At 42.9% G+C, this 16,206-nt stretch overlaps 1 protein-coding gene across 1 annotated transcript in view; it reads right to left on the reverse strand.

Annotated features, from left to right (window-relative positions):
• The window catches only part of FNDC3B (fibronectin type III domain containing 3B), a 184,332-nt gene that overhangs the window by 20,858 nt on the left and 147,268 nt on the right, over positions 1 to 16,206 (reverse strand). The window contains exons 20-23 of the mRNA XM_063167317.1: positions 14,517 to 14,630; positions 13,349 to 13,498; positions 9,273 to 9,553; positions 2,492 to 2,704 (exon numbers count right to left, since the gene is read on the reverse strand). Coding sequence (XP_063023387.1) covers positions 2,492 to 2,704; positions 9,273 to 9,553; positions 13,349 to 13,498; positions 14,517 to 14,630 — 758 coding nt within the window. The remainder of the gene's footprint in view (positions 1 to 2,491; positions 2,705 to 9,272; positions 9,554 to 13,348; positions 13,499 to 14,516; positions 14,631 to 16,206) is intronic.

Here is a 16,206-nt window from a genome sequence, read left to right on the forward strand (position 1 = left end):
TGTTATAAGTAATTTCAGGTGTCTCAGGGAATACAGTAACAATGTTTTCTGAAAGACCAGGGATACGACTGAGGTCACTTCTTAGTTACCCATATTTTAAACCACAGCCTCTTTCCCTGAATCAAGTACTATCTCTTCTCCCAACGGAGGGGACACCATGGCACCTTCCTACAACTCTTTCAAACCATAAAATATTCCAAAACATCCTTCCAGATCATTTATTCTGTGTCATTTTTTCACCAGAGACTGGATTCCTAGAGGGCTGGTCAGTCCCAGGCCTGTCAGTGATTCAGAGTCATTTGGACAATGCCCTTTAACTTGGCCAGCACTGAACTGGCCAGGCACTCATACTGCAGGACTGCAGGTCCCTTCCAGCTAAAATATCCCATTTAATTGCCCCCTCACTTGTGCACAGTTTACTGTGCCATTGGAGATGTGATGCTCAAAGAGCTGTATTCCAGCATTTTCCACAATCACACAGAGGGGTGAGCAACCCCTCAGTCCCAGCAGGGTTTGTTTAATGGGAATGATCTCAGAGAGGACTCCTACCTCTGTAAGCACCTGCTGCTCCTACCAGCTCCTGCTTGGGCTGTCCTTCCCTTCCCTGCCCAGCAGGGATGACAGCTCTCCTGGATGTACAGAACTGCACCTTGCAGGGCCATCTCTCACTGTGATCCATGCACACAATGGAAAGCAAAAAGAGACTGCCAGACAGGGATCAAATGCACAGATCTTACGGCCAGGACCTGCCAGCTCCAGCTGCTCTCCACAGTGCACAACAGTGCACCCATCCCACTCCTCTGCCATGCCCACGGCCCAGCCCTGGCTCATTTCAGGAATCATCTGGGCTAACTGCTCCAAACCCAACCACCAAAGGGAGCCTTTTCATGGAATGGCTCAGTTCAGGCAGGAGGAGACAGCACAATGTAGAGGAGCAGCTTCTCTGCATCTCTGGGAGCTCATGCGGACTCTAAGTCAAATTCACAGCTAAGAAGATCCAGCAGAGTATCAAGTCCAAATGGCTCCCAATTAAAAGCTCATAAGAGACCATTTGCAGTGGGAAAAGCTTGTGCAAAAGCAAAGGATCATGCTAAAGTTGTGTGCCAAAGCAAGGGAGAAAAATCCCTCCCTTGCCTGCTGCGAGATAACACTTTATTCTTACAAGGCAACTTCCTATTTTCCCGGGTATAAAGACAGGTTAAAAACAATTTACAGCTCTTCACCCTCCTACCTGCAGTGCTACATGAAAGCAAAGCAAAGCAGCCTGCTGGATGTGTCTTCAGAGCTGCCTGAATCCCAGGGTGCTGCAGGTGATGGGCTCCTGCCAAGCATCACTGCACTCTGAGGGAGCTGCTTGCAGCAGGCAGACTTTCAAATGGGGATTTATATTCATTGGACACCTCTCAGGATTAATACAGTGTACCCTCTCTGCAGCAGTACAGTGGAGATACTGGGAGGTATTAAGGCATTATTCATGGTGGGTTTATTACTTAAAATTAGAGCTTTTGGGCCAGATCTTCAGCTGGCATAAACTCAGCACAGCTCCATTTAAATGAAAGGAATTGTGCTAATTTGAAGCAAATTATGATCTGTGCTGGAGGTCTCTAGGGATTATCTACTCGATAAGTCACTTATTTTAGCTAATTGAAGTAGTTGAGAGTGTTTCTTAGTAAATTATGAACCATCTATGATATTTATTCATTGAAGAGCTCAGAGTGTTAGGCATAACTTGCATATTGTCTTTCTTCCCTTCCCTTTTTTAAATGAATATATCTCATCACAACTTTGGATCTACATTAGCAAATCTTCCCATACAAAGCTCACATGGGAAGATAAGTTTTTGCTTAGCACTGACTCTTTCATTTAAACAGAGATATTTGTTTCTTGCACACCTTATTTCAAAATTATTGTGGAGCTACCAAGCTGATGCCAAGCTTGTATTTTCTAATGCTGTAAAACATTACAGCTATAAAATGAAGACCACCAACTTGCCCAAAAAACATTGTTCTGCTCAGTTTTACCTTACCTAGACATCTGATTTGTAACCCTTGGCTTTATGAATACACACAGCAAGCTGGGTGTATCTTTACAGTAGTAAAGCAGTATCTTTATTTCATATACCCCAAAAGGCAAAGCACTGTGGCCCTGAAACTCGATTTTAAATTTACTGGCAGAGAGGCAAGGGTTTTGCTGAAATGTCACCAGCACAGGATTGATTTCTGTTAGACCTGTCAGTGTTAGGTTAATGGTTGGACCCAACAATTTAGAGGTTTTTTCCAACCTTAATGATTCCATGATTCTTTATCACTCTCAGCTTTACTGCATAACTTGCTCAGACTACAGGCACAGGAAGCCTATTAAAACAGTATTTTGTACAAACTGGTAGGCACAAAGCAATCAGGAAAACAGAGTTTTTCTTTCACTCACGACAGTGTTATGATGAACCAGAATTTTTTTCCATTGGCACAAGGCAAAGATTCATCTCTCTTACCTTTTATTTCTGTCCTCTATCTGCAAGATGTAGACCATGTCATCAGCAGAGTGGAGCTTGGAGCTGCTGTCTCCCCACTTCAGCTTCAGGCTCTGAGGCCCTGCTGCAGCACACTCCAGCCGTGGAGGTAAGGGTGGCAATGGCCTGGTTTTTGCTTTAATAAAGTGGCTAAAAGGTCCAGCTCCAATCTCATTGACAGCCTGGATCCTGATCCTAAAAACAAAGCAAGAAGATGAATGTTAAATGAAGTGTTTTCACGAGGTTCTTGATATGAACACAACCCAAGGAACAAGAGAGCTTTTGGGGCTGCCTGCCCCATCCCTGCCCACCCAGCTGCCAGGGCTGTTTGTGGCACACTGGAAGGTTCTGTCAGCACAACAGGAATCATCCTGCTTAGACTGTAAGAGGTGCAGATGTCAGAATTGCAGAGGGCAAGGTTTGGGTCTCAGGACCTGGTGACAGCTCCTTCAGCCACAGGGACAAGGGGCAGCAGCACAGGACAAGCACAGCCTGGAAAATGTGAGGTGCTCAACCATGAGTAAATAAAATGCAAAAGTGTGTTCTGGTTGTCTAACAGAGATCATGGACTAATTTAGGTGAAATCATTCAGGGAAAGCACTGGTGCCACTGCCATGAAACCCATCCCCATGCTGGCAAACACCCTGAAGCCCAGAGCAGTGCTCTCTCAGTCTCACAAAGCACACTACTTAAGCACAGGAAACTCTGCTGGGAGGAACTAATGAAGGAGGTTAAATCCACAAACCTCCTACACTCTGCCACAAAGTGCAGAAATGTTAACTGCCACTGAACCATCCATTAGATCAAATAAATGCTGGACCCAAGTCACCCTCCCAAGATGCACAAAGGCCCTCGAGCCATTTGAGGACATCAAGAAGAAAAGCAGAGCACTTGCCTGGTCACAGCAGCTTGAATTTGGAAATGTTCTTAAGACTGAACCAGTTATTATTTCTTATTTCTTTCTTAAGATAATGACTCCTGCTTTCTGCTTTGCTAATTTTCTCTTACCTGTCTGCACCTCAGTCTAACACTGAGATGAGTGAGGAGTAGCAGTCTCTGACTATGGTAACATCAACAGCACCGTAACAAAAGAGGAAATTTGTATTTCCAAACAGTTTTGAGGATTTGTAAATAGAAATATTGGTACAGATGAGCCTGAAAGGTTTCAGAAGTTTGTTAATCAAAGACTAAATATGAGAAATCAGGATGGAGAAAACTAATTAAGTTTGAGATAGTTCACCCTAATTTAGTTAGCTGGAGAGATGCCATTTACTTTGGAAATCCTGTGCACAGCAGCCTTGTATTTTCTCATGGGTACAGACTTTACAAGAACTGTCTTTTCTTGGCAAAGATACTTATTTTGAATGAAGAACACAAAATTATGCAAGTTCACACAAACATATGAAAAATTACTTTGCTTTTAAGAGCAATTTTTCAGCTCTACCATCAGGAAAAGACTATGTTAAAGGGATAGGGGAAAAACACTCTCCAGAGAGTATTCCTCATTCGAAAAAAACCCAAAACTAGTATTTTCTGCCTTTCAAGAACATAAAAGGTTACACTGTTAATAAACATATTGTAAAATAATGAAGTCTGATCTATTGGTTAGTCAGCTAAAGCCACTGCACACTGAGAATGCAGTGTGTATGCAGTCATAGGCAAACGTATGCTTAAAACTCTGCTTATTGACCCAGCCACTAACAGGGGTAACATTGCTTGGTGTGGAGCTGCATTTTCCCTTTAACCTTCCTTCTGGCTTCAGGAAATGCATCCTGACCACCTTAAATCACCACATTCCTCCTCTTCCTCCCTAAGGGTGGATGGCACAGAGATCTACTGGGAGCCTCTCCTTCAACTGCTGCTTGCAAGCACAGGAAGAACAACAGGCTTTTCTAGTATCTGAAGAAGTGTAATTAATATAAGCATTGATCTTACTTCACATTATGCTACCATTTCGCTTTACATTTAAGAGTCATTACATCAATATCTAATGGTATTTCCAATAAAAAAAACAGAGCCTGCCTGTATTTTCACTGGATTCTAGCAAGCTCACATTAGCATGTGCATATAAACAGTAACAGCTATATCACAAAATGGTACTACTGCTTTTGTAGATTGATTACAGCAGCATGCTCTAGAGTATATATTCTTTTGTTTTGTTTGGTATTACTTAAAGTCCCAGTAACAACAAAGCCTCTCCTCTCCTCAAGCACTCAGCTGGTTTCCAACTGGCAGCTACCACACCTGAAAACACTCAGTGAGATGAATCTCTCTCTAATATCACACTTTTTAGATATATGCATGCACAGAAACCTGCACTTCCTTGTCTTGCTTTTGCCAGGTATTTGCACAAGGCAAAATTGTGTCTCCTCATTCATTTCTTTCCTTGCCTTCCTCTGCTGCACAGAGTTCTTGCTCCCCCCTTCTGGCACACACAAATATGCACACACACACACTCCCCTCCTGACTCTCATCACTGTAACACTGATGGAAACTCTTAAGCCTCAAAATAGAGACAGGCATCTTTAAAAATGAGTGATGACACTGGGAAAGCAGGAATTGATTTATTTGACTATCATGGCTGATGTGGCCACTCTTTGCTGCTGATTGCACCACCATAAAGCTCTGTAAATTGCCACTATCATTCCCAGGGCCTGAGCTTCATCAGACACACACAAACAACTCATTTTGTGTTTCCTGTGCACATGGCAGTGCAAACCCAAACCCTGGTGCCACCTCCCTCTGAACCCCAGCAGCGTCTGCTCCACGGGGATCAGAAAGTCCAAAGGGAAGGGGAGGAGGAAGAAGGGAAGCAGAAAAGGAGAAAGGACCACGTGGAGAAGGGGAAGAGCAGATGTTGGTGGGAGAGCAGGTGGTAATGCACCATCTCTGCTCCTGCTCAGGTGCTTTTCAGTGTCCTGCCCCAGCCTGTGACAGTGAGCTTTGCCAGCTGGGTGGCACAGCCAGGGTGGGCAAGAGAACATCCAGAGTTAACTGGAAACCAATTCCTGTTTACAGAAGCGGTACTGGGAAAAATCAACTCTATTTTCATGTAAAAGTATAGCATAGACAAGTAGAAATATTTGCAGCAAAAGCACTTCCTGAATTCCTTTCAACTCTTCCACTAATGGTTTCTAAGTGAAAATACCCCAAACATCCTCTTGGAAAGAAAGATTGTTAAACCATCTGACAATCACAATTTGACAACAGGTTTTTTGAAAATGTAAAGACTGTATTTAAGAATATGTCGAATTCTGCAGACCCTGGACCAATAATATTTGTATTCATTCTCACATTTTCCCACTACAACTTTGAAACATTTAGAAAGAAAAATCATAAATCAGACTAGGCAAATTTAGAAACCATGAAATGATATTTAACAGACCATTCTCTTCTAAGAGATTCTTGACCCAGGAAAATAAACACACTAAACAGGATGCTATTTTCAGATTGGTCACAAAATCCTTTGTATAGTATTCCAACAAACTGGAAAATCAACTTTTGAATTAATTTTACAGTCTGACATGAGAAGACTTTGATTCCCTGGTTCCCATAAGAGGAATGCCACCAGTTGCAATACACTGGAAACCTGTGGGAGTTAAAAGGCCATGGACTTCCAAAGGGGAGGGGAAGCAGCATCCTCCACCACCAGCAGCAGCCTGGACATGATGAAGAGCAATCACACACTGCCCCACAAATCCCCACTCAAACTCCTGGAAGAAGACTTAGCTTGACACTCTGAAATATATTTTGTTTTACAGCCTGCTTAAACTTTGCTAATTTGAGCATCCACATGAATTTTTCCCTCCATCTTGGATGATCTTTCAGAATTCACAGAATGACTAAGTTGGAAGAGACCTTCCAGACTGAGTCCAACACAACTTTCACTTGATGCAGTTTAAAAATCTAAAACATTTATAGAATTTTTATTCCTAAACCAAATTAAGTGTTGCTATTGAAATTTAATAACGCTACTATATATTTCTGTACACTGTGTAACTTCAGAGGAGAAACATTCTTAAAAATTGGAAGTTGTTTTGCAGTGAAGTATCTCAACAGCAGAACACAATTATCTATGGAATGTGTTAAGTGAAGCTTGGGAACAGACTGTAATAGAAAATTGGTGTTTCTGTGACTGTTGAATACTTATTTATTGTGGAATATTTATTAACTCACTCCTAGTTACATCAGCTCGCAGAAAACCAGGCCAAGTATATTACCCTATAATCTGAGTTTCCAGAGCTTTGTGGCTGTGTCAATAAAGCAGAGGGACTGCAGAACTCAGACATATTTCACCAGCCAGGATGTTTACACAGCGCTCTGGGGAGGCATCTGCTCTGTGCAGCAGCAGAGCTGGGCTGGGTCTGAGCAGGGATTCTCTGACTCAGCCCTACCATGGCCACTCGCAGCGTGGCAGAGGCATCCTCCACCTCCTCCTGCCTTAAATGCATTTTGGGATGGAAATCCTTCTCCTGGGGTGCTGGCTGGATTTGCTGCTAGGACACAAAGCACCCAGCCTGTGAGCTTGGAGCCCAGCTCTGCCTGGAGCTCCCCTGTGTGCTCTTGGGCTGCTCCTGTTATGGCCATCCCCACAGAGAACCTGGAGGCAAAGCAGTGCCAGACCCAAGCTAACAGGGTGGGCCCACATGGCCAGGCTTTCACAACCACCCCCTATCCAAAACAATTTAAATTCCCAATTTTGGACTTGCTGGATTTATAATAACCAAGATTTGCTTTCAATTCTGGTTTCCCACAACCAAAAAACATTGATACTGGAATTCTAACTCAACTGAAACATATAAACCCTTTGCTGATTTACTTCAAATTCTGCTGAAATTTTGGCAAGGGAGTTCAGAGCCTCCAACCCAGTAGTACTTGGCTTGTTTAGTCTAGGAAAAATATGTTCACTGTGTTTTTAAACACAGCAGGGAATAAACACTTGAGAGGGAGAAGAGTAAGTTGTGTGACACAAAAAGAAGACTCATCAGTGGAGAAATGTAGAGAATGAGATCAGTGATGTTCTGAAACATTCTTCTGATTCAGCCAGGGAGGGTAGAAAATGCACCAACATTTAGCACAGAGCCTGATAATCCTTAAGGATTTATCAGGGCAGACAGTGCCTGATCAAAGACAGGTGTCAAGATATGCTTGAAGAAGAAATATCAGTCAACAAGTTAATGATCAAAGCACTTTGACAAATCTATTTTTGATTAGCAAAATAATACTTCAAACTATTGATGAGGTGCATTTGCAATCCAACTGCAGTCACTTGTCTTCCCTTACAGGAATGAGATGTAAGATCTGGGGTTTTTTCCTCTGACCTTGTTCAACAAAAGAGCTTTCCTACATTCTTACTTCTGATCAGCCACCCACTGGTCTGTGTTCTTCAAGTGGGTTTTTTTTTTAGTAGGAGCTTAGTCTTACAACAATATTTAGAACAGTTAATGCTTGTGGTTTTGGCTGTTTCATTTGGACCAGAGACAGGACAAATCCTTGACTAAAACTATGTGATTTAATATGGTGCTTTTTACAAAATAATGAAACAAGAATGCAAAAAGTATCATTCCAATCTTTGTTTCCAAGTCTAGAAGAAGACATTTCCCTTAAGGAAGCTGTAGACAAAAAGAGAACCAGCTAAAAAAGAGACTGAAATAAGACTTTGGTGAAGAATTTAAATGCCACATTCTGTCTTGAGTGAATTGCTCAAAGTTCCCTTTTCAGCTTTTTTGGGTCTTGGTTGAACAAACATTTCAGGAGAAGCCAGGGAATATGAGACTGCCCAAAGGTGATGCATTTCCACAGCTGGGTGACCAATCCATAAACAAACTCTTCAACTTTATATGAATGATTGTGAGCAAGCAATGTGTGCTCCTCACTTTAAGTAACTTCTAGTGTATGTATTTCTATCCTTGGTATAACAAGTTCTTTCTTTGGTACAGGATAAAATGTGAATTATGAACTTATAATTTACAAGATCTGTAGAACTGTGACCTTGAATACAAAGTTAAAAGAAAGAAAAATGTTACAGGAAGTCTGTGGCATCTAATTTTACAACTCTGTGATCAAATTTTGGTCTTTATTAGAACAGTACTTAGAATAGAATTTCTTTTGTCACATATTCTGTTGTATTGCTGTTCATTGCCTGCATGGAACCATTTTTCTTTCTTAATTAGCAATTAGGGAGAAAACATATAAGCCTGAACATTAAACTAATAAAATTTTGGCAATGCCACAGCAATTTAGACTCTGAAGCAATATAAATTGGTTTTAAATTCAGATCATGTTTTCATTAATCTCCATATAGCAGAGACAAAAAATAGCTGTAGCTCTACAAATAAAAGTTCATTGTGTGAAAATTGCTAACCCTGCTCAGGGATCAATAACTTAATAATTTAATCCCTTGGAACAGTACTTCAAAGGAGCTGAAAAAACATGAGATGTAACACTGTCATTTTAATTATTTCTTATTTTTAAAATGTATTTATTTTAATATTTATTATTACCAGTGTAAACTTACCTTAGCAGAGGAACTCAAAAAGGAGGAGAGGTTAGAGATAATACGAGGAGAGGAGAAAAGAGGAAAAAAAGGCAGGAGAAAACAATATTTGAACATGAACTTGCAGTTCCACCAAGGAACGACTGCAGATTCCTGTGCTCCTAGGCTGTTTGTCTGGGTTGCTGGTTGGCATTTTCAGCCCCCCTCCACGGCAGGAGCATCTCCTGAGTGAAGCAGAGCTGTGTGATGCCCGTGCCCAGCACTCACCGGTACGAGGTCTCGGGCAGCAAGCCCTCGATGACGTGGCTGGTCACGTTGCCCACGGGGATGCTGACATCTCCCAGGTCGATGTTGTAGGATGTGATCTCAGCCCCATTGTTGCTGGGCTCCTCCCAGCTGAGCACAAGGCACACGGAGGGTGAGGGCTGGCAGGCAGCCCCGTGCTTGTCCTCCAGCACGGACAGCGCGGAGACGGCGCCGGGCACGGCCGCGGGGGTTCTGCAGGTCACCAGCTCGCTGCAGGGCCCAGCTCCAGCCTGGTTAATGGCCTGGGGGGAAACAAAGGGCATTTACCAGTGCTCTCCTTCACATCTGGATCAACTTCATCGTGATGAATGTGCTGGAAGAGCTGCATGAGTTCTTCAGAGGATGTGCACTGCTGGCTTCCTCTGAAGCTGACTCATACCTCTGCTATCCTAGGGAATTAGTATCTTCCTTGGTCACTCAGGAATGTCTCAGAAAAACTGGAGAATACATCTCTTTTCCCTAACAGAATATTTCTCTTTCCCTTTTTATCAGTGGCAAACTTTGGTTGGTAAGGGAAGAAGTCACAGTCATGCTGCCAGTGACAGGTGACATCGAAACTACTGGCTATCCAAAATTACTGAGCCACCCAGTACAAAGTCCCCAGTATACTGCAGGATATCCCAAAAGATGTTTTATGCAAGCAAAATATCCCTAAAGATAGTGAATATTTGGCTTGTTAAAAACTACCCTGGTTCCTAATTTGGTTCCTAATTTTCCTTGGAAAATGTCACAGGCATGCTGCCAGTGACAGGTGACATCAGCAAACTGGCTACACAAAATTACTGAGACACCCAGCACGAAGTCCCCAGTATACTGCAGGGTGGCCCAACAGATGCTTTGTGCAAGCAAAATATCTCTAAAGATAGGGGATATTTGGCTTGTTAAAAACTACCCTTATTCCTGATTTGGAAAATAGATTACTAATTTAATGCCAAAAAGCTTCTGAAATAAGAATATAGGACCTCAGCACAGCATTAAGCTTATGACTCAACATTTCCCCAGAATCACAAAATCATTACAGTTAGAAAAGTCATAATTCACCACCAAAGCACAACCAAAGCACACAGCTCAGTATCTCTCACCAAAGAGGAGAGCAGTAATTTATCAAGCTTCTCATCCTAAGCCATAGATCCTGAATCCCAGAGGAAACCAAGTTTCAAAACCTGGTCCCTTTCTGCTCGTTAATTAGAGGCTGCTGTCTTAGCAAGCCCAAGAGTGCACAGCTGTACAGGCCTGGGGTTTTATCAGCCAGCTGATGCTCAGCCAGTGGCAAGAGCTGTACCCACTGCACTGGAATTGCCCAGGGAATGACTGATGTTACCTCCTCAGGGTTATCATAAACTCAATCACAGAACCACACAGGCTGGAAGGGACTGTGGGACTCATCTTGTCCAACCTGCCACTCCAGCCAGGGTCAGACAATGCAGACCAGGTTGCTCAGGCTTTTTTTCCAGTTGGGTGTTGAAAAATTCCAGGTATGTAGATTGCACAGCCCCTCTGGACCACTTAGATCCTTAATAGCCTGCACAGTGATATTTTTTTTTTTTTTTTTTGTATCTCATCTGAACATCCCTATTTTGACCTATTTCAGCTGGATGCAGCACTCCAGGTTATCAGGAATGGCATGAAATGGGCAACACCACCTACCCTGGATCTGCCTGCTGGGCTCCTCCTGACACAGCCCAGCATCCTTGCCAGCACACAAGGTATGGGGAGAGCTTACAGAACATGCTACAGGTGAAACTACACGAGTCCACAAGGCACAGACCTCATAAAAAAGCTTCAGTGCTGCCCAGCACCCTCCACATTTCCTTTACATTTGGAAAAGTTCGCCCAGACTCTCCCATCAGGTTACAATTAATTGAAAAAGCCTTACCATGTTACCAGCAGGACTCTGAGGGCAATGACAGGACACATCAAACAACTGTTTGATTTCCAATCTATGCTTAACTGCAGTGAATAACTTATTTCTGCTCTGCATAATACGAACACAAAGCCATGTTCTGTTTTTCCAGGAGACATTTTGTTCAATTGAAGAAAGAGATAATAAAGTTACATTTGTCAGCCTTTAAAAAGCCCTTCAAAACAAATCCTGCTCCAGGGAAATCTTCTATTTAATGCAGCACTCCTGGAGCTGTTAGAAGTGAGCCCTGTTTTGTGCTCTGCCAATGACATGATTTGTCTTGCCTCTAAATCAGTGTTTGGCCATTTGTTTCTTGCTCCAAGCAATTTATTGTCAGTGGTGTTTTTTAACTGTTTTATTGGACAATCTCATCACCATAACTGATGGGGCTTTGCAGCCTAGCTGCTTTCCCCTGCCACCTCCGAGTGACACAATATTTCCCTCTGCAGAAGCCACTATTGTTTTCAGGAATATTCATTACAGGAAAAAAGTTGAGCAACAGTTAAGACAATTGTCTGCCCTGCAGTTAGATATGCCTGATTCCTCAATTCTCCCCTTTATTGAATTACTGTAGATTGAGATAGCAATACTGTGTGTTTATTAGAAGGCTGAATAAATGTGGTTAGGGGAGCTTTTTATTTTTAAAAAGGAAATTTTTCTGTTAAATCTGGTAACAGATAAAATAAACATTTCTAACACTATTTAACTTTCTTTGCCTGTTACATCTACTTTGTGGGGAGATTTTTGTGCAATTGTTTGAAGATTACAGTGTATCTTGTAAGAAATTCTTCTTCACATAATACAAAGGATCAGATCCAGAGGATGAAGCTCTCTAGAAAGTAATACCTGAGTCACTGATGAACTTCAATAAAATATCTTCTTGCTGTTGAGCCTTTCCTGTAACTTCTGCCTATGGATTAAATTATACTGGCTGCACTAAAAATTGAGTAGATCTGTGCAACATTTTTGTGGCAGGTAGTTTGAAATAAGCACCCACTGGAAATCAAAGATGCCATACAGCTGGCTGTTTCCATTTTTAACACAAAATTTTCCTTGGGCTTCCCACAGCAGTGGTCTCAGAGCCCCCTCCCTGCCCAGCAGATGCTGAATGCTCTCCCTCTTGCAGAAACAAGAGGCACTTTCTGGCTCACACCTCCCAGCCTCTCACACATTCCCTCGTTCTCCTTCCCCAGAGTGCCAGAGCAAGGCACAGACCAGCTCTGGCCAAGACACAAAATACATTTGAGCTGTGGGGCCTGAGCTCTTGGGCTGCTGGCCAGCTCCTCCAAACCTTCTTCCCTAAAAAATGAAAAAAATTCAATATCCTGGTTAAAAAAACCCCAAAACTATAAGGGAACACTCAACAGAAGCACGTTGTCCTTGATCAAAGAAATTACCCTGGGTGGTCCACATGCTACCAGCTGGGTGGGTGTTTGGGTTGGATTAGTGGGGGTGTTCTGCCTTCACATACAAATATATCTTGTGGAAGAGTATCTTAGGTAAAATATTTTTACTTCACTCCCAGTTGCTTTACCTTCCATTTATTTATCGGTAGACATAAAGGATGAAAAGTCCTGGTTTTTTAATTTCATACAGATACACAAAATGTTTTTTAACTGCTACTTTTTACTGAAAATATAGGAGATAAAGAGATCAAGCAAAAGAAATAATGTAAAGACTATATGAGATCCTGTCTCACAAATCTAAGAGACAAAATGGCAAAGATGGGAACTCCTCTACAAACAGGAATTTACTCAGGTGCTTTGCCTTACTGGATAAATTAAACAGATGCTGGAATTCATTATTTAAGCCAGGGAAATCGTCAATATCCAGTTGGGAGGTGGATAATATTTACCTCTCCTTACCATGAAGAAAATTATTATTTTTTAAATTTTCTAAACCATTACCATTTTGTTTTGGTATCAGAGGGCAAGGTGGTCCTTACAAACATTCGTCACCAAAAATAACAAAACACAATTTTTAAGTAGCACATCAGTCTGTATTGCTTAAAATAAATGTGCATTCCTCCTGCCTTACAGAGTACTTCAGAGGGGAGTAATGATAAAAATGAGAACAGCAGTGGAAGGAAACTCTGTTTGGCTCTCAGAGGGCAATGCATGCAGCCCTGCCTTACCTGTAGCCTGCAGCAGTAATGCGTTGCTGCTGACAAGTCACTGATTTCAAAGCAGGTTTCTGTGCCACTATATGCAAGCTGTAGAGATTCCTCCTCTTCTCCCCACTCTAATCTGTATTCAGAGATGTCAGTACCAGAACATTCAGGACTCTGCAACACAAATATTTATGTGGTTCAGTTCAGAAATGAGCACTTTGGATCGCTGTGTTTCACTGGGGAAGGAATGAAGTACATGGAAAAAAAGCCCAACAACCACCCTTATTTTTAAATTAATACACCATTACTGCTGCAAATAGAAATGTACTGAGTTAATGTTCCCTAAGAGGTTACTGAAACAGGACAATTCTGCACAAAAATTACCTGATTGAAATTCACAGAAATGAGTGTACACAGCTACTTTGCCTTCCATCAGGACACTCAGGAATAAATTGTCTCTCCACTGGCTTGGCAGAAGCTCAGCCGTGGAGAACATAAAAAAAGCATCAATCTAGTACAGCCTAGCTGAGAGATCAAAACACAGCTCTGGAAGCAGTGGCCGCAGAGCCTGGAGCAGTCACTCATGTGCTGAGGAAAGACCCACCTCAGCAAGGGAGGAGCTGGCCCGAGGTTCCTGTGGAGGTCACCCATCAGTGCCAGAAGGGGACCTGGGAGTGTGATCCTGGCATGTTCACACCCACAATGGGACCTGGGAGTGTGATCCTGGCATGTTCACATCCACAGTGGGACCTGGGAGTGTGATCCTGGCACGTTCACACCCACAATGGGACCTGGGAGTGTGATCCTGGCACGTTCACAACCACAATGGGACCTGGCAGTGTGATCCTGGCATGTTCACACCCACAATGGGATCTGGGAGTGTGATCCTGGCGTGTTCACATCCACAGTGGGACCTGGGAGTGTGATCCTGGCACATTCACACCCACAATGGGACCTGGGAGTGTGATCCTGGCACGTTCACACCCACAATGGGACCTGGGAGTGTGATCCTGGCATAGAGTAGTTACATAGAGCAGTAGTTCTACAATAGAGTAGTTTCTACCTAGGGTTTCCCTGCATAACAAGATAGCTCCAGCCCAGTGCACAGCTCTCAAGCTCACTTTTGAGTTCTGTGCTGAGCATACTGGTCTGGGTAAGCAAGGTGGAATGAACAGGCAGGGACCTGACTCACCTCCCAGCTGACCAGGACTCGTGTGTTGGACAGGAAGGACAGGGAAGGTGCTCTGCACTGGCCTGGTGGTCCTGCTGCTGTGGTGACCTCTGTCACCTCCGAATACGGCCCGTACTGCAGGGGAACAAGGTATCACCATCATCATTATTATTATTATTGTTCTTGTTGTTACTACTACTATTAATATACAGGTGTACACCCATCTCAAAGCCCTCAAGAGCTTTCCAAAAACAGCACACGAACTTTTTCACCACACTAAACCTTCTCAAAGGCAGGCTGGGTTTCCAACACCCGGCACCAACTACCAGAGCTCAGGATGAGCCCACACAAATGACTCAGAGCTGAAGTGTGAGGTGAGCTCAGGAACAAGCAGAGAGCAGGTACATCCTTTGTGCATCCTCCTGTGTGGCAGCAAGTGCTCATGAAAGCAGAAACCACCTCCAATTTGCCCAGAAGTGAGAATGAGCACACAGTAACCGAAGAACAGTTTGTGTCCCTCTGCCTTACCTTAGCACAGGGTGTTCACGCATCCAAACCAGCATCCCATGGATACAAAGAGGAGCACAAAGACCAAGGCACACATTGGAGTCCATTTCCAGTTTCTCTTACACAGAATGCCTGCCCCAAGTTACTGTATCAGGACAGGATGTGCTGGACCCCAGCCTGGCACAAAGTGCAGGGACACGCTGCGCACACGCTCGGCTCCACGGGCAGCTCAGCTCAGACACAGCCTCTGAGCCCGTGGCAGCAGAATAATTTAAATGCAGATTAGCAAAAGAGAAAAAAAAGCCAATTTTCAGCAGTCTGGGAACCTGGTTTCATCCAGCAGTGCGAGGACAGCAGATAGCACTGAAGCAGCCTTTCTGAGGCCTCCTGAGTGGAAGAGCGAGGTTTGCTCAGTACATCCCCGAGTTAATTAGAAATCGTTCTCCAGAACAAAGCAGCTTCACTTGGAAGCAATTAGAGGAAAAACACTGGTATTTACTTATTTTGTAATGCAGTATTAATGAGCATGAAAAAAAAGAGCCACTATAAAAAGGCCAAACGACGCAGAAATTATGAACCCCAGAAAACTTCTCAGCAGACGTGTCAGTATCTGCCATCAAAGAAAGGCCAACACTGACTGCTTTGTCCTACAAAGAATGTACATGTCAAAAAATATAATTTATTGACTTCTGCTCTTTTTGAGGAAGAATCCGGTAAAGGACATCCTCCCCTATTTTGCACCTGGTAGAAAAACAGAGCCAAACCAGAATCAACTCCATCATTTAACAAAGGGTGGAATCAGAAATGCTTTGCAACTGTTCTGCTGAAAAAATAATGGAAAAAAAGAAAAAAAAGGCAAAGCATCACATACTCAAAGCTACCAGGTAGGCAATGGCTCTCACTCCAACAAGCAAATCTTATCCTTCCATGTGCATTTAATTAATTTTTCACAAAAACAAAACAGTGGGTGCTTTTAAACCAAAACAGTCTTGCAGATATTTCTAAAACTCAAGTCTTAACAGAACTTCTCCCTGCAAGTGAGTAACTTCAAACCTTTGTGTTATGTTTGTCAACAAGATTTCCTGGGGAGAAGCACATCAATGCATGTAGTTTAGTTGGGACTTTTATATAAAACACCACTGGAATGACACAAAGGAAAGCATAATCAACCCAAACCTCAATGAAAAAGAAAAAGATCTTTCTA

Source organism: Melospiza melodia, chromosome 12 (genome assembly GCF_035770615.1).
Source record: "Melospiza melodia melodia isolate bMelMel2 chromosome 12, bMelMel2.pri, whole genome shotgun sequence".
Taxonomy (NCBI): domain Eukaryota; kingdom Metazoa; phylum Chordata; class Aves; order Passeriformes; family Passerellidae; genus Melospiza; species Melospiza melodia.